The sequence below is a fragment of the Lemur catta genome, chromosome 24 (assembly GCF_020740605.2).
Source record: "Lemur catta isolate mLemCat1 chromosome 24, mLemCat1.pri, whole genome shotgun sequence".
Classification (NCBI taxonomy): domain Eukaryota; kingdom Metazoa; phylum Chordata; class Mammalia; order Primates; family Lemuridae; genus Lemur; species Lemur catta.
This window is the reverse complement of record NC_059151.1, coordinates 15086601-15106046: the sequence shown is the minus strand read 5'-3', so window position 1 is coordinate 15106046 and position 19446 is coordinate 15086601. Positions and strand designations below refer to the sequence as shown.

General features: G+C 44.3%; 1 protein-coding gene across 1 annotated transcript in view; it reads left to right on the top strand.

Annotated features, from left to right (window-relative positions):
* LOC123627276 (TNFAIP3-interacting protein 1-like) overlaps positions 1–10794 on the top strand; it is a 31161-nt gene extending 20367 nt beyond the window's left edge. The window contains 1 exon segment of the mRNA XM_045536742.1: positions 9665–10794. Within this exon segment, the coding sequence (XP_045392698.1) occupies positions 9665–9868 (204 nt within the window). The 3' untranslated portion in view covers positions 9869–10794.
* Positions 10795–19446: the final 8652 nt, after the last annotated feature.

Below are 19446 nucleotides of genomic sequence, written 5' to 3'. Positions count from 1 at the left end.
TCCTGAAAAATTTACTTTTCTGACCCACAATAAATGTATCACATTACATTTTGATCCTAGTATCTTTCTCTTACGACAGCTCAACCTGAAGTAGTAGCTCTATTAAATGTTTACAGAGAAGTAGCTTCATTCGATTAATAAAAGGCATGGCAGGTGATTACATTTCAATAATACCACTAGATTCTCCTCTGACATTTCTGGGGCCTCGCACAAGAATAAATGGGGAGCTGTGTGCTATGTAGTGTTTTTATATATATGGAGTTACGCAAATTAATGAATCAATCTCAGAAAGTCGCATAGTCTATCGTCCTCCTACCCGAGTACAACTCAGAAAGCCCAGATTCAAAACCACCCAGGGCCGGCACATGGCGGCACAGGGAGCCCTGAGTGTTGGCCGCCTGGGACCCACCACTTTCCGACTGTGAGGACCCTTGAGCGTGGACATGGGGACAGCCCAGCTGGCACATCCCAACTCTGTCCACTTGCCCCCCGCTACCCTACACATAGCACCCCTTAGTCAGCCTTCAGGCCTCCGAAGAGGACAGCCTGCGTCCTGGGAGTGGGCCCAGGGTCACTTGGGCAGTGACTTTGGGGGTCTGCGTTTGGGTGCCAGGAGCTTGTTCTGGAGGGACAGATAGTCTCGCTGTGAGGGGGGATGTGGCTGGGGGGGCCAGAGCAGATCCCCTAAAGCCTGGGGACCAGTGAAGGCCCCCAGCCAGGGGCTGTAGGTGCTGAGTGCCACCCCAGTCTTCCCGTCAGCGGATTTTCGCCTTGCTCCATTACTGTCGGTGGTTATTGTAGAATGCTCTGGAGACACATTGAAAGTCAACTTTTCTTTCAAAAACTGAAGATTTTAAGTGAAGGTTTTCAAGTCATTTGAGACTTGGCTTTCTATCTTCATAGCATTAAATAATGATGTTTTTCATACATGGAAGTCCACAGATGTTAATGAGTTACAGTTTCTGTTTAGAAGCATTAACAAAAGAACATTTTGATCTTGTCTCATCTGTTATCAGAATAAGATGCAAAACGATTTCTATGCTTCCAGAACAATGATGGCATAGTAGAGTTAGTATAACCTTGAAAACATGTTGTTTGTTTCTTCCTTTCTCAAATGTCCGCAGGCTAAGTTTTCTGACTGCATTGCATGCCAGCCACTTCTGTCCATTCCAAATTTTTCATGTGGTGCAGAGTTGAACTTGGTCTAATGAGCTCGAGCTCGATTCTTGCATGGTTGGAAAGGCATGAAATGTAGGCTTGTGAGATTGTGCTGTGAGCAAACATAGTTCTTTCTTTACAATATAGAAGATCAAAGCCTAAATATTATAGCTGGCCTGTACTAATGTCTAATAATCACTAATTAACCGAATCCTGACTGAATTCATTTCCTAGGACTGCCGTAGCAAAGTACCACAAACCGCGTGGCTTAAAACAGCAGAAACTTTTTCTTCACAGCTTTGGAGGCCAGAAGTCCCAAGTCAAGGTGTGGGCTGGGTCGGGCTCCCTCTGGACCCCCAGGGGAGGGTCTTTCCTGGCCTCTCACAGCTTCAGGCAGCCCCTCCGAGTTGCGCCTCCTTCCTCCCAGGCCAGCTTCCCTCTGTGTCTGCGCCCCCATTTCCTCTTCCAGTTAGTGTCGTACAACAGTCCACCCTAATCCAACATGACCACTTTTTAACCCAATTACAGGATTACGTTGCAGTCATATTTCAAAGAAAGGTCATATTCACAAGTTCCAGGGTTGAGGACATAAATATATCTTTTTTTTTTTTTTACAATCTTTTTTTTTTTTTTGAGACAGAGTCTCACTCTGTTGCCCTGGCTAGAGTGCCGTGGCATCAGCCTCACTCACAGCAACCTCAAACTCCTGGGCTTAAGTGATCCTCCTGCCTCAGCCTCCCGAGTAGCTGGGACTACAGGCATGCACCACCATGCCCGGCTAATTTTTTCTATGTATATTTTTAGTTGGCCACATAATTTGTTTCTATTTTTAGTAGAGACGGGGTCTCGCTCTTGCTCAGGCTGGTCTCGAACTCCTGAGCTCAAATAATCCACCCACCTCAGCCTCCCAGAGTGCTAGGATTACAGGCATGAGCCACTGCGCCCAGCCCATAAATATGTCTTCTGAGGAGACAGAATTCAAGTCATGACACTAACTATATGCTAAGCCACCTTTGCTGTGGGTGATCTGGAGTCAGAAAGGAAACTTCCAGATCCAGAAGGGAGAGACAGAAGCATCCTCCCTCCCGATGCTCTTCCTTCCTTCGTCCCCTGCCAGGTGTCCCTCTTTCATCCATTCTATTTTAGCAGGTAGCTTCCATGCTGAAATTTCCTTCATTGGTCTTTGGGGATATTAATTTCTGTTGTTTGGTGCAGCACTGTGTAGCAGACACTTGTTTTTCTTCCTGAGAGCCCCTTTCCTCACTCTAGAACCCGTATTTGGTGTAGGTCTCAGGGAAGATGAGTCTTGTCCCAGTGGCTACCCCCAGCCGATCACAAGGCAGCGCAGCTGTTCCTTCCCAGTGTGGGATTGGGCTGGGAAGAAGCACCTGACCCGATTGATTCTAAGTTACAAGACGTGCGTGGACATCAATGCAGATGAGGTGTCCTTGAGGGAAAGATTCTAAGCTCTTAAAAAGAGGCATGAGAGAGAAAGCCCTTTTGCTTATTTATTTTGTCTCTGGACATCCGTGTGTGAGGCTGTGTAAGGTCTGGAGATAGAGTCATTTTGCAAACATGACAGGGCCTCACCAAGGCAAGGCAGGCAGGACACAAGGATGACGCCGGATACTTAATAGCGTCCTTGATGTGCTCAATTGACGAACCCTGCAGCCTCCCTACGTCTGTGTGGTAGTGAAGTTTCCATGTTGACCCAGCTGCTGAGAGGAAAAGTCGGAAGCCTGTCTCTCCAGCAGTCTGGGAGCAGCTAGTCCGCCCATTTTCAGTCAGCTTGGGTTGTTCGCCGTAGTAATACATGTGTATTCCGTGCTTATTCTTGTCAGCCTCAGTCTGTGATTTCATTTTGACCAATCATTTGGCATTTTTGAAATGGTTTGCCTATTGCTAGGATGCATCTTAGTCCCTGTGCTTTCTGAAAAGACAAAGTGGAACACAAGAGGCATGTATGAGAAAAAAGTCATGAGATCTACAGCTCAAATAATAAATAGCCCAGTGTAAGGTCTTATTTCAAACTTACAACTTTGGCTTAAATTTTAGTATCCTTTATACGGAATGGATGTATTTCAGAGTGTTGGCTGTGTTACGAAGCTAACATCGGACATTTACCTGTTGTAATACATTATGAAATTAAAGGCATATTCCCCATCAAAAACACCGCCAAGTAGAATTGAATTTTAAAACTTCCAGCAAAAGACATGATCAGGTTTGCAAGTTGCTTGCTGTTGTACTACTTGATGTCATTCACAGCTGTTTGAGAATTTGCAAAGATTTCTCAGATGGGAGATTTTTATTCTAGCATTGCTGTCAATTTTCAGGGTCATGGAACTTCTCACATTCCCAAAATTCTTTTGATCACATGTTTATGGTTCCCTAAATTTAACATTTTCTTCTTTTTTTTTTTACTGGTACATGATAGCTGTACGCATTTTGGGGGTCCATGTGGTATTGTGATGCCTGTATATAATGTGTAATCATCAAATCACGGTGATGGGAATATCCATCACCTCCAACACTTGTCTTTCTCTCTGTGTTGGGAAACCTAAAATTCTCCCCTTCTAGCTATTTTGAAATATACTCTACAAATGACAATCCTCTGGTGAATTATGGGGGAAATAACGTAAAATGAAAGTTTGAAATTCTAGCTTCCCCACACCTGTCTCTGTGCCCAGACCCACAGCTCAAACATCATTTCCTCGTCTTTCACACAAGGTGGTAAGCTGGACCCAGCATTTCTAAAAGTTGCACACTGGGAACCCTAAATGGCAAGACAATAATAAATGTGCTTGGAACATAGACTCTCTTGGAAGGTCTCCATCAGAGATGAAAAACTGAGGCCAATTTTTCAGTCTAAGTCATGACCTATATTTGTTTTCGTATCTGAATATTGAATAAATTGAGACGGCAAAAACTGTGCCATGCAAACTCCAAACACACTGTATTCCTTCAGTAATACACATTCAGTAGTTTTAAAACTTGACAGAACACTCTCTTCCTTTTCTAAATGTCAGGAATGTGTTTCTAATGATGTTAGACCACAATATCATATGTTGCAATAGGTGCCACCACTTAAAATCCTTTGCCAGGATGTGAAAATTCCTTAGTCCAACATTCATAAACTAATTAGTGTGTTTTAGTATAAAACTAGCTTCATAGATGTAGACAGTGCATAAAGTGATTTTATTTAAAATATGAATACTTCCACGAGGAATCTAGAAAAAGTTAAGTTCTGTGGCTGAATGCTGTGAAGAGAGGCTATGTGAGATGTAGTGAAATCAGTGGGCAATGGATGCATCTCGTGGACAGGCATCGTTATTTTATTGGAGTTTGGAAAACCAAACTTGCTATTATGATAGATCATGCACCTATTCGACCCTTTAAAATAAAAAGCTTATTCACAACTATATTCTATGTTAAAACAATTCTCTCTTCTTAAAGAAAAAGAAATACTGTGAAGAGTTGTAGTAGAAAACACATGGGAATTGGAATTGAACAGACTCCAGTTTGATTTCAGTTCTTCCTCTTAATATTCGGACAATCTTAAGCAATTTTACTTCACCTTTTCTTTCCTTTTTTTCACAGCGTTTTCATAAGATTAATAATGTATGTAAATCATCGGGCACATAGTAAAGGCATGCAAAAAACAGCAGCTGCTGGTAATAGCCGTGTTTCGGCACAGTGTGGCATCAGCCCGGGTGACGCAGGGCCAGGCTTCAGTGGCTGCACTGGTTTCCCAGGGTGGCTGTAATGCTCCTTCCAGAACTCTTTAAGGGTGTCTTCAGAAATGCTTTAAAAATGAATGGTTAACGGTGGCTCACGCCTGTCATCCTAGCACTCTGGGAGGCCGAGGCGGGTGGATCGCTCGAGCTCAGGAGTTCAAGACCAGCCTTAGCAAGAGCGAGACCCCGTCTCTACTAAAAATAGAAACAAATTATCTGGCCAACTAAAATATATATAGAAAAAATTAGTCGGGCATGGTGGCACATGCCTGTAGTCCCAGCTACTCGGGAGGCTGAGACAGGAGGATCGCTCGAGCCCAGGAGTTTGAGGTTGCTGTGAGCGAGGCTGATGCCACAGCACTCTAGCCAGGGTGACAGAGCGAGACTCTGTCTCAAATAAAAAAAAAAAATGAATAGTTAAGATCTCCATGCTTTAAGTGAGATTTTGAAGTATGAAAACAGAAGCCACATACGTCCCACTACAGGAATTTTGCTTGCAATAAGTTTTGTAAAGAGTTGGTTTTGGGGGGTTTTGTTTTTTAATGATTTGTTTGCATTCTTTCCGAATCTTCTCATTGGAAGACCTTGTTTATTTTTAGTTTGGTACCCGGAAAACTCTCCATTCCCTAGCAGTGTTCTGGTGGAACTGTCAGTGACGGCGGTGGTCTTCCCTTTCCAGGTGCTTGGGCCTGTCTAGAGCGTTATGAGCAATGACAGCTGAGTCCTGAGAAGCCATCCACCCGGGCAGTGAATGACGTCATGACGGCTACAACTCCATTTGTTTCTTTCACAAAACAGAATCATGCATAAAATTCCTAAAATTGACCAAGAAAAGGTTGAAGGCTGTTTAACAATTTACATAAGTAATCTTGACAATAAGTTTTTTGTTGAAATACAGTTCAAATGAAAGCAGAGGGGAAACCCTTTGGGTGGTTGGACACAAGCCAGCAAGACCAAGACCAAACCACTAGGGCCTCGTAAATGACCTGGCTTCAGATCACCGACCTGCTGGCGCCAATGTAGGGTAAGGAGAAAAACTACTTTACAAACAACCAACACACAGCAAGAATTCTTGTTTGGAGAGTCAGAAAGCCAGTGTTAGTGTTGATGATAGAGATTTTTAAAAGTCAGCTGTCTTGCTTTGATGCAGTGAATAAGTCTGTTTGGAACGTGACAAAGGTCAGCTTTGCAAATCCTACCACCGCTTGTGTCCCTTCTGCCCCCAGGACCCTTGTCCTGCAGCTTTCTCTCCAGGTCCTGTCCCATTGGTTCCACAGCACTTTCAAGACATCATTGGTTCTAGAAGGGAGAGTCACATCTATGTGTGATTTTCTTAAGCTTTCCTCATGAGAACAGTCCTGCAATAATGACTGTATGTTCCGAACATGCTGTTTGCCTTGGCCTCGTGTGCGATGAGCACACTTCCCAAAGGCCAACCAGTAGAGGACAAATACAGGGACCAGGTGACCCTCCATGTTTGGAAAGCCCCACGTACAAGCAGCAAGAACGAAAAGGTGCTGAGCTCAAAGTGGGTGCTGACGTGACGTGACCAAAGTGGACAAGAGCGAGTCTCTCCTGATGGGTCCGTCTGGGGTCTGTGCTTACCTGGTTCCACCCATGGGCAGGGTGCAGAATGGCACCACTGGCAGCTGGCAGCCTGGGGAGAGGGATCATAGCGGTTCCTCTGTGTACACGGCTAATGCTCTGCATTAGTCTCAGACTTTTGCACTTACATGGGCACAGTCAAGATAATAACCACGCCACAAAAGCACAGCGTATGACTAGAAGGGGACAGATGGCTTTCCCTGGCATGACAGAGCCATAACCGAAGGGCGAGGCTATGTGACGCTGATGTCAGCTCGTCTTTATTTTACCATCTGGCTCCTTGTCTAGGGCTCCCTCAAAAGGGATGTCCCTGCTACCCTGCGCCGGGGCCTCCTCTCCCACACGGCAGTCCGTGCGGAAACACAAAGGAGGTGGATGGTGCTGGTGTTCTGCATAAGCCCCATGCCAGGCTTGTTAGCAGAAGCCTCTTCCTTCACCCCAGCTGGCTTCCCCTTCGCAGCCAGGAGTCTCCACTTAAGTCCTTTTTATTTTTTTTATTTATTTATTTTTTATTTCAGCTCATCATGGGGGTACATAAGTTCAGGTCATATACATTGTCCCTGTCCCGCCCATCCCCCCGAGTCAGAGTCCCAAGCGCGTCCGTTCTCATTCTCCAGACAGTGCGCCTGGCACTCATCATGTAGTCATACCTCCATCCCCTCCCCCCCCACCTCCCCGGGTCTGCACCTTCAAGCATGACCATTCCCCAGAGGGTGTGCAACGCACTCATCATGTAGGCATACACCCATCCCCTCCCCCCACCCCCCGTCTCAGTCTGATATCCAATTGGTACCCTTCCCTGATGTACATTTAGGTGATGATCAGGGAAACCAGTTTTCTGGTGAGTACATGTGATGCTTGTTTTTCCATTCTTTGGATACTTCACTTAGTATTTTTTAATGAGTGGAGCTCAGCGCTCACTCAATGGTCCCCACCTTCCTCGTAAAGGAACTGAGCTCCACCCCCCCAGCAGCCACTTCCGACAGCATCCCTAATAGGAGCCTGACGCCTTCCTGCGACGCCTATTCAGCGCCTGCACTTCTCGTCTTCAGAACCAACAGTGCTGTTTTTCAGAACAACAGCGTTGTGTTAAACTCACCCCATTGGAAATCCGACCCCATCACCCCCTGCTCTCCCGAGTCAGCTTGCAGACTGAGGGTTACGTGTTCACGTACCGGCCCATACGGATAATCCAGACTAATGACAGGCCTGGTCGCTCACGGATGAATATCGAAAACTTCACCAGTTTGAGCTTATTCCACTGGAGCTCTGCCTCGACGATCATGTCATTGGGTGAAGACTATTCACGGAAGAGAGGTGTTCAGCGCTCAGAAAAGAAAGGGCAGAGTACAAGAGCTGCTTCTGTTTCTAGTTACTTGAGTGATTTTTCATGGGCTAAATAAGCCACTTTATCTAGAAGTGCTTAAACAATTGCTTAAATAATGCATGGGTGAGGGGAGGCTTTCTGAATCTCAGTGGTGCTTTTGATTTGAGAAAGATTCGTTACAGGTTCCCAGACCTTGTGGACATCACCAGGACATCCGTTCTACTATTCTCTTTGTCCTTGTTTCCAACTGGTGGCATTCTTCAAACACAGAGCGGGATGTTAAAAAATATTTGCAGCACAAATTTCATTCTGATTCATGATTAGAGCAAATATCTGCCCTGAAATTTACCTTTAGAGAATTTTTTAAATCATTTCATAGAAAATTTAAAACAAACATTCTATTTTTTTCCACATCCTTCATTTATTTGGCATGACCCAAACAGCCTTGCCTCACATTGCGATCAACTCTCTTCCACAGAGGTAGAATTTCTGAAACGCTGCTGTATTTCACCTGTCATTTGTGTGTGGAATCTTTGGCAAGTGGTCTGGGCAGAGCTGGTGACATCTCTCAGAGCAGAGTGAGACGTGCACACAGCCGCTCAAGTGTTGCTCGTACCTCGGCAGCCTTGGCACAGCGCTCGGTGAACTGTCCAAAATCTGTGACTTTTTCCATTTAGACACTGATTTCCTCATTCTAAGAAAGGACATTATTCATCTTTAGAAACAGTGGTTCTCAAATTGCAGTACCCAGGCCAGGAGCATCAACATCAGCCAGGAACTTGCTAGAAATGCACACTCCCAGGCCACACTACGAGATTTGAACCAGAAACTGGAGGAGTGGGGGCCACCAGCCCGGTTTAACAATCCCTCCTGGGGCTTTATTGCACACCGAGAGCCACTTAGCAGAAGAGCAGACTTTACCTGCTGTGAATTGGGTGACACAGAGTGGCAGTTCTCTTGTGCTGCTGAAAGTCTGACAGAGCAGGTAGCACTCACTGAACCATCTCCCCCTTGCTGTGCGATGTTGTAATCACAACTTAAAAATGTGATCAATAAGATACAGAAGACCTTAAATAACCTTTTAAGCCCCTGGCCTTTACGACAGACATGCTGAAATTTCAATATTTTCTTGTTCTCACCCAAATCCATTTTAACACATTAATCGTAGTCTTTTAAACAGGAAGCCAGTTGGAAAGGGGGCGGTGAGCAGTCACAGGGCAGGATGGCAGCAGAAACACCGCAGATGTGTGCAGAAAGTATCATGCCCAGGAAATAACCCTCAGGCTATGCCTGTTCTAAAAATTTTCAAAATAAGTCTCTTCATCTGTAGGATCTTCCCTTTCTTCATTAGTGAAGCTAAATTTCGGGTTCAGAACGTTGTCATCTTGCCCAAGAACTCCGTGACCTTCTCCTAATCAGCTTTCTTCTCGAGCAAATTTCTTTTTTGTCTTCTCAGATCAGCTCTAAATACAGCCACGCAAATACGGTTTTCTGTTGCTGCGTGTTGACTTGGCACACTGGTAATTTCCTTTAGTCTTTTTCCATGACTCTCCCAGCACGCATCTCGAGCACGCATGGCTTTTGTCATCTTCACCAGGCTTCTTGTCCCTGCGTGGTCTTCTCTGTGTATTTACTCATGAACTTCTACCCATACCGTTATTTCCTTTAACCTGGACTTTGAGTCTTTTATCTTTGCCTTTTTCCACTGTCTACTTAGTATGGGACAGCATCCCCTGGCTTATGAACAGGTGAGCTGAGGAGCTGGCCATGGTGGCAGGGTGAGCTAAGGACAGTCCCCTCCCTTGTGAGTGAAATAGCTTAACACACAATCTCTCTGCAGAGAAGAATGAAGGTTCCTGAGTGCAAGAGACGACAGACAGTCATCCCGGTTGGCCACGCGGAGTCCTCGTGTCTTTACCGTCACCTGCTCATTCTGGACATCTTGCGCCATCTCCGATTCCATGGCAACCCCGTTTCCATGTCTCTTGCAGCCTCCAGCATACCCCATGCCTTTGTGCAGATTACAAAACAGTGGTCTCTCTAGGCACATCGATGATAAAAAGACACACCCAGAGGCAGACAATTTTACAGGACCCCTTGGTTGGACAAAACACAGACAGGTGGCCCTTCCGTTAGGTGGGTGTTGCCCTCAGGGCTTGGCAGGTCCAGCCTGGGCTGGATTCCATTCCCACCCCACTGCCTGTCCCGGTGCCTTTGCTTTGTGCAGAACTGCACAGTCTGATCCGCGGCGCTGCTGTCTCTGCCCCCTTTCCCACTGCTGTGTCTAGAGCAGCCGTTCTCCAAGCACAATTCTTGGACCGGTGGCACTGTCACCTAGAGACACGCTGGAAACACAAGCTCTCAGTCCCCACTGCAGAGTTCCTGGCTCAGCAAGCAGCAATCAGTGTTTAATCAAATCCTCCAGATGATTCTGATGCACACCAGAAAAGCACCTGGCACACAGTAGGTCCGCAGTAAATGCTTGTTTGTTGAATGAATAAATGAATTTCTCCTTCACAGTGAAGCTCAAGCATCCTCTCCTTGAGACAGCCCCTTCCCCAGCCTCCCGCTTGCTCGGCTCTGTCCTCTCCGTGCTTGCACGGTGCTCCCTGCCACTGTGCGCTGGGCCGCGGTGCTCTGCGAGAAGCTCTCTCCGTGCCCTGCCCTGGCTCTCCACGAGCACAGAGATGGTGGTGCCCGAGCTGCACCCCTGTCGTCCCCAGCACAATGCTTGGGCCACGCTGGAGACCCAGTTCACGTGGGCGGAAGACACAGCAAACAGCAAACAATAAAGTCATCACCGGGCCTGGCGTTTGTACCTGCCCAAAGACCATGGGATTCCAATCAATTCAAAAACCCATGCTAAGAAAAACTATTTTGTCATTGTGCCTCAAATGTGCCATTTCCTCTTGTTTAGTTGTTGTGCATACTCACAGTTTAGTAATAAAATTAGTTTATTAAAATATTTAAGCCACTTGTGATTTGTCCAGGGCAGTGTTTGTGTCCGTTTCTAGGCCTACGTGTAAATGAGGTCGGGGGCTGGACCTAACTGGACCCTCGAGATGCTGATCCAGTCACCGGCAGGAGGACAGGAGGCTGAGAAGGTGACTTCTGTGGGTGACGCTCCTGGAAAGGGAATTTATCGTGATGGGAAATGTTGGTCCACGTCTTCCTTTCTAGGCACCTGCTGCTCACGTTACCTCAAAGGACATTTTTATCAGGGTTTTCCCCTTCCACTTCCCCACTGGTGTCCTCCTTCAGCACAGCATATGAAGGGTTAGATGATAAATCTATAAAACTGCTTTACCGTAGAACAGGAGTATCTGAAGAAACTAGTTTCACGTGGCGTTTCAGTGTTCTAAGACGGCTGTAACAGAATAACCTGAGACTGAGTGGCTTAGAGAACAGAAATCAGTTTTCTCACAGTTCTGGGCACCACAAGTCTGGTATTAAGGTATCAACAGATTTGGTTTCTTCTAGCAACTTTCTCCTGGACTTGCCGGTGGCTGCATTCTCACTGTGTCTCCACCTGGTCTCTCCTCTGTGCTCATCCCTGGTATCTGTCCGAATTTCCTCCTCTCACCAGTCAGCTGGACGAGGCCACCCTGACAGTCTCATTTAGTCACCTCTTGAAAGGCCTTCTCGCCAAATGCAGTCACATTCTGAGATGCTGGGGGTTAGGGCCTCCACATCTGACTTGGAGGTACTGGAAACTCAGTTCAACCCTTACATACGGGGAAGCAAAGTAACGGGTCTCCTGTTCTTGAGTAGAGTCGGGAACAGGTTCAGCCACTAATCAGGATTAACTTGCAGACGTTCTTTGCCAGGTAGGCAGATGCGCTGTTTGCTGCCCCCTTCTACCTTGGTTATCTGCACCCAGACTTGTCTGAATCGCTGGATCCCAGCCCCGTGACAGAGCTGTCCAGCATCTGTCCTCTTACTTTTCTGGACATGCAAGCCCACAGTTCGCTTCACTTCACTGTTCCTGATTTTATCCAAAAATCTTTGAATTGTTCCTTCAATCTCTCTCATCTTCAGCAAAGCATTTTTTTTATTATTGTTGTAGTAAAATATACATAACATAAAATTTATGATTTTAACCATTTTAAGTGTACAATTCAGTGTCATTAATTACATCCGCAATGGTGTGTAACCATCATCATTATTCCCAGAATTTTTCATTATCCAAAACAGAAACACTGTAGTCACTAAACAATAACTCCCCTTTTCCGCCCCCCACTCTCACCCCCGCAACTTCTAGCCTTCTAGTTCCAGTATCTATGCATTTGCCCAATATCCTTGTGTATCTGGCTTATTTCACTTAATGTAATGTTGTTAATGTTCACCCCTGTTGTAGCACATGTCAGAACTTCACTCTTGGTCAGCAAGATGGGGGAATAGGAGGTTTCTGTTTTGTGTCCCCGACACAAACAATGATCCGGCAGCCGTACACAGACACAAGTGCTTTTGTGGGAGCTTTGGGATCCAGGAGGGAGGCTGTGGAACTCCCGTGAAGCCCAAGACCAAGGAGCGCCATTTTGAGGAGGTCGTCCCACACCACAGTGACAGGCGTTCCAGACACGGTCCCGGCCAAGGACAGAAAGTGGCTTCATCCCAGTGAACTTGGCTCCTTCTCCTCTGGCCGTGGTCCTGCACCCAACCCCCACTGGCAAGGGACCGGGAGGAGCTCCGTCTGCCCACGTCCCTTGTAACAGGCCCACCAGCGTTGGGTCTCTGACCACGGACCCTGCAGCAGCTCCGTGTCCTGGTTCCAGCCCTACGTACCGTTCCTGTGTACACTGGTGAGTGAGCCTTTACTGACCTCAGTCTGGTATGTAAGCAGATAAGAAATGATTTCAGAAATAAAGCAGAAAAAAAAAAGAACCTCGCTCGTTTCGAAGGCTGAATAATAATATCTCATTATATCATTATATTTATACACTTTGTCCATTGATGGAACCTTGGGTCGTTTCCACCTTTTGGCTATTGTCAGTAATAATAATAATAATGATGATGACCAGTACAGCCTTTTCTGCATGGCGTAATTCAATGCTTTCAAACTGCTTTCCATGAAGCATTTTTTCGCCTGATTTAGGTATCAGCATTTCATTTAAGGCTTAAAAATTAGTTTTGCTGGTGAAATAGAACAAGTCCGGAGTTTGAAGTCAGACGGCAAATGCCGTTTCTGCCTTCTGTTTGCTGTGTGAATTTGGGGCAAGCGATGTAACTCCTCTGCCTTCAGCCTCTTCCTCTCTTACATGGATCTGGCGATTTCTGCAGCGCACGTCGTGGGAATGAATGAGAGACAGTAAAGCACCTAGAGTGTGCGTGGCGTCCGACACCCAGCGGGAGCGCAGCAGACGCCGGCCGTCAGCGCTGTTTCCAGACAGCCGCGCGTGGCAGCCACCAGGCTTTTAAAGACACTGCGCTTTAATCAAGCTGCTTTCTTCATCCCATCATGACACGTCGACACTTGGCTCCTACTCTTTCCTCTAATAGCTGTGAAGTTCTGTTTCAATCACTTACATAGATCACACCACCGTTCCAGGTTTCTCAACCTGTTTCACATTTCATTCTCAAAAGGTCTGTTCTACCAGATTTACCTTTAGATCTATGTTATAACTTCTACTATGTTATAACTTCTACATTTAAAAGGTGAAAAATTTATTCATTTTTGAAGAGAAACCAGAGTATATATATTTTATAATTTAAATAGAAAATGATCCTTTAGTATATTTTCTACTGTTGCCTTTGGTGTAAGACATAGTATTTATATTATATTTAAGGTCAAATGTGTATGCTAAATTGTCCAGTATTTAATGGTTTTTTTTTCATAAATTGAAACTGATGTATCACTCACAGCTTTAAGGATACTTTTTATCAAGGATCGGAACAATAGCTTGATGTTCCCAGGATACATTCTTTCTATTCCACCAGAACAATAGAAATGACTATCATTAATTATTTTGTGCATCCATGAAGTTCAATAATAGATGAGAAAGGATTTCTGTGACAACATGAAACTTTGTTACTCTTTTATCAAACTACCATTTTAAAAGTTTTTAAAAATATTTATTACTAATTTTATCCAGAAAACACTACTGAGACGGGTCTTTGTTTGTACTGTATTTTTTTCAAACAAGGGAATGTTATTCTATAAGCACATTTTGATTAGTGAACTAAATAGGCATTTCTTTTTATTTGCATTTATTTTGGAATGAGCTGGATTTATGTTAGTGGAATGAAGGTAGCTGACTCGTTGGTTCCTTTCCTTTTATTTCTTTTAGGTTTCCTTCAAGTGTGGAGAAGGGAAGGGAGGTTTTTCTGGCTGGCCGAGGGGCAATACCATAAAGGCTCTATTATTTTGCAAGGTCTGCGGTAGCGAGTACACCAAACTCAGTGACTTCAGCAACAGAAACGTATTGTCCCACAGTGCTGGGGGCTAGAAGTCCACTATGGATCCAGGAGTCAGTGGGCCAAGCTCCTTTTGAAGGCACTAGGGAGGGATCTGTCCCCGGGCTTTCTCCTAGCTTCTGGCAGTTTGTGAGACTGTGGCTTCAGCATTCACGTGCAGTTCTCTCTGTGCTCTATGTGTCTTTTTTTTTTTTTTTTTTTTTGAGACAAAGTCTCACTCTGTCACCCGGGCTAGAGTGCTGTGGCATCAGCCTCGCTCACAGCAACCTCCAACTTCTGGGCTCAAGGGATCCTCCTGCCTCAGCCTCCCGAGTAGCTGGGACTACAGGCATGTGCCACCATGCCCAGCTAATTTTTTCTATATATTTGTAGTTGTCCAGATAATTTATTTCTATTTTTAGTAGAGATGGGGTCTCGCTCTTGCTCAGGCTGGTCTCAAACTCCTGACATCGAGCGATCCTCCCACCTCGGCCTCCCAGAGTGCTAGGATTACAGACGTGAGCCACCGCGCCCGGCCTGGGATTAAATCTTGTTTGTGTATCATTTTGTCCGGTTAGCCATCACCCTTGACACTGGGCCATGATTTTTTAACCTTGAACCATTGATACTCAAATTTTTTCCAGTTGTTTTTATAATTGGCTCTCCTGTTTTTCAAAACTCTGTTTATATTGAACTTTATACTTTAAAATATAGACATTTTAACATTTTATCTCTGAGTACTTCAGTATGCATCTCTTAAAAATAAGAACACCGCCCTACATAACCAAATCATTATCATAATTAATATGACTGGTAATCATTCTTAACATTGTCTAATATTATGTCATATTCAAATTTTAACAGCTGCCCCCGCAACGTCCTTGGAAGATGGTTTGTCTGAAGCAGAGTTTGGTCCAGGACATGCAGTGTGTCTGGGTGCTGTGTCCTGAGTCTCTTTGGCTCCAGAGCAACCTCTTTCTCTTTTCTCCATGGCCCTGACTTGTTGGAGAGACCAGGCCGGTTGTTCCAGAGAATGTTCTCTCTTTGGAATTCTCATCATTTCTTCTTCCTAGTGCATTCAGTTTATTCCTCTGGTTCTTGCAATTCTTGAAATAGAGTTTAGGTCCAAAGGCTTGAAGATCAAAGCAAACACTTGGCTAGAAATCATCACAGGTGACATGTTCTCATCTTGCATCTCCTCAGTGGTCACGGAATAGCTGGTTTTCCCTACACCTGAGGCCGATATTGAGCACCAGGTTCTGATTCTTCACTGTAAAGTTACATTTTTCCCTCTGTAACTGAGTCTAGGGTCTAACTACTAATTTGTAGTTCATACATGGGGCAGGAAGAAGCATGATAAATCCTCTGCCAACAGGTGTGACCATAATTACTGGCATTGTTTACTGGTGTGATCATTTTCTTTGGACTAGTCGGGAGTAGGGCCACTCGGTTCCTTTTCAGGAAACTGTAATTAATCATTAAATTCCTGAGACTAGATTTTTTTTAAGTGTTCTGACTGGGTATCAATTTCAAGACCAATTTTCTTAAACTTCCCAGGTGTTGGTGTTGGAGTTAGCATAGTGTAAGATTGTGAGAACAGCCTGAGATTGCGTCCTACTTTTGGAGTTAAGCAACAGAACCTCTTAGTCCCAGTTTTCTCATCTATAACATACTTCCTAATTTATGGAGTTTTGTGTCTACAGGGCAGTTAGCTCACATAGTCAGTCTACCATATACATTGGTTATCAAGGGCAGTCCAATTAGGTACTGTTATATTTACAAATGTTATTATATGTTCAAAGTAAACTGAGCATTTGATGGTGAGATCATCAAACACTATCTATCTAGAACTTTTACTTAGTTAGCTGTATCTATGAATTTTATCTTTTAAAAAACACTCCAAGTGTATATATGTGTAGTTACTGAGTTATTAATTATGTGTGAAGGAGTGTGCTAATTGATTTTCATATGAGTTACTAGGAAACCTATGTCTTTGCTAAAAGTATTAAGACCTTTAAGAGTATAGTAATAACATTTAATATTACCAGTGGCAATATGGATTATTCTAAGTTTAAGCTGTAAGGCATTTTTATTATTAATATGTTTCTGTGGCGAAAAGCCAAGCTTTTGGCCGGGCATGGTAGCTCATTCCTGTAATCCTAGCACTCTGGGAGGCCCAGGTGGGTGGATTGTTTGAGCTCAGGAGTTCGAGACCAGCCTGAGCAAGAGCGAGACTCTGTCTCTACTAAAAATAGAAAGACATTAGCTGGACAACTTAAAATATATAGAAAAAATTAGCTGGGCATGGTGGTGCATGCCTGTAGTCCCAGCTACTCGGGAGGCTGAGGCAGGAGGATCACTTGAGCCCAGGAGTTTGAGGTTGCTGTGAGCTAGGCTGACGCCACGGCACTCACTCTAGCCTGGGCAACAGAGTGAGACTCTGTCTAAAAAAAAAAAAAAGAAAAGCCAAGCTTTTGTTGCTTAGAAGGATGCATAGAAACTTTAAATGACACTGAATATTAGTTGCATTTATAGTTATTGAAGTCATCCTAAAAATGCATGTTGTAATGCAGAGTTCTTTCTTTAGTGACAGAGATTTTTTTTCACTTATCTAAGTAGTTCTCAAACCAAAGCCATGTTGACAACAACAGTCAGTTACACAGAACATAGAGATGGAGTCACAAGAAGGCCATATGTTCATGTTGAGCACACGCATGAGTTAAGCAAAGTGCTAACATCTTTTTCAAGCACTAGCTCACTGCTCTTTTTGTATGAGGGGATTCATGTTTGGAAAAGTAGCTAAAAGGAAAAATATCTCTGCATATACAAGGCAGCAAAGATCCTCCACAAAGCCCTCGTAACAACTAGCAACCCAGATTTTTAGAGATTTGTTTTTAGCACAAGTTCTCTGATGCCCTGAGCTGACACTGTTGGTTTGCCTTTCTTGCACTGGATTTTATAGCTCTCTCGTAAGTTTGCATTAAAGAGTAATCTGCAACTCTTCCTCCTCTCTAATCTGTCTTGCTCATTGATTTAAAGGCTAAGTACTTTCAGATGAGATAGTTTTTTAATGACACATGGTTGACATCAGAGTGTAATTGTGGCTTGTCTCAATGTATGCTTTGTTCTTAAGCAAATTTCATCTCCGTCTTATTTGCTCTGTTGAATTCCCAGGGGGCAGCTACGTCATGCCTCCCTGGAATAGTGCTTGCAATTTCCCTGTGCGATGCTGTCTGTGTTAACCCTCATCTTTTAATGTTGTCTGTGTATTTTGCTAGCTGGCAAGCTTCCTAGATACAAAACGAATTATACTTAAGATGCTTAAATTGGATTAACTCAGAACTTGGAGAAAGATAAGGTGCAGGAAAGGAGGCAGCCAGATGTTAGAAAATTAGATAACTTGGGAATACATATATACCCAGTGAAGTTTCAGGTGCACACATTTTAATTAGAATTCCTTTCTGTTTGCTTAACATTAAAAGCATTTCCCCGTGTCTTTCAAAACACTTAAAAGCATGGCTGAGTCCTGTGACATCATATTTTATTGTGTGGACGTGCCATAATTTACACAGGAATTTTAAAATTTTGGACATTTCTTTCCCCTGAGGTTTTTTTTTTTGGCCATAAAATGATCATGTACAACCATATTATTGAGTAGTTAGAATAAATTTTTTTCTGGTATAAATTGATCTTTAAAAAAATTTTTTTTGCTCACGTATTTTACTGTTCATGAAAATTTAAAAAGTATTTTATAAACTTTACAATAAAGATAGCCTGGTATATGGAATTCTTGAGCAGGAAAGAGACCTTGTTTGATAGGTAAGGAAGTTCAGCCCCCTGAGGTCACCCAGTGGCCCCGAAGTCACAGTTAGTGGGAGGCAGAGTGACACTGTTAATAGGAAAATGAATAATTTCTTTGCACAAAAAGTTTTGTTTTGGCCACTACATCCTTGTGTTTTTTTTTTTTTTTTTGGTAAAATACTTTGCAGGCATTAAAATACTTGCAAAGGTTTGCCTCTGATTATGTATGTGTTCACTGAGAATCTGAAGTTGAGTAATGCAAGTCTCAGCTTAACTTTTGGGCCATCACCTTATAATCTGTAATAAAAATAACGTGTATGTTCGTCCAGTGTTTTATAGGCTACAAATTACCTCCATAAATATTCTTCCTAAAATTACGTTAAAATGAATAAATAAATAAAACAGATTTACAGCACCAAAACCAGAAAAGGTTAAGATGCTGACTGATTCTTTCTCCCTCCCCACTCCCCAGCTCTGCCTTTTGGGGAGCAGGGAAGGTAAAAACTATGGTGTCTGTTTAAACTAAATACCAGACAGTATTTAGGTAAATTGCATCCTGTGAAGGATGTGTTGTTCATCAGCTGTTGGGGGCCAGGGCAGAGGGGGGAGCTCCTTGGCGGTGCCGGGAAAGGAACGGGAACCGGTGTTCACTGAGCTCATGCATCATGTCAGCTTAGTTCCTACCGCCCTGCGGGTCAGCCCTGATCATCCCTGTGTCCAGCTGTGGCGTCCACACCTGGGAGGTTTTGATCAGTTCCCCAGAGTAGCCCAGATTTAAACCTCAGAGTCTGGCCAGGTCCTGTGGCTCACGCTGTAATCCCAGCACTCTGGGAGGCCAAGGCAGGAGGATCGCTTGAGGTCAGGAGTTCGAGGCCAGCCTGAGCAAGAGCAAGACCCCGTCTCTACCAAAAATAGAAAGAAATGGTCTGGACAACTAAAAGTATATAGAAAAAAATCAGCCTGGCATGGTGGCACATGCCTGTAGTCCCAGCTACTCGGGAGGCTGAGGCAGGAGGATCGCTTGAGGTCTGGAGTTCGAGACCAGCCTGAGCAAGATACCCTATCTCTGCTAAAAATAGAAAATAATTAGCTGGGTGTGGTGGTGCTGGCCTGTAGTCCCAGCTACTGGGGTGGTGCCGAGGCAGGAGGATCGCTTGAGCCCAGGAGTTTGAGGTAAAATATATGTAACACAAAATTTACCGTTGTGACAATTTTTAAGTTTATAGTACATTAGGTATATTCACATTGCTGTACAACTATTACCACTGTCCCTCTCCAGAATTTTTCATCATCCCCAAATCAAACTTTGCACCCATGTTAGATGACTGAGTTTGGGCCAGTGATGTTTAGGTAGGAGTGTCACGTATCACTGTAGGAAGTGTCCTGTCCTTGTCCCACTGCCGCCTCCTCGCTGACTGCAGGGCAGAG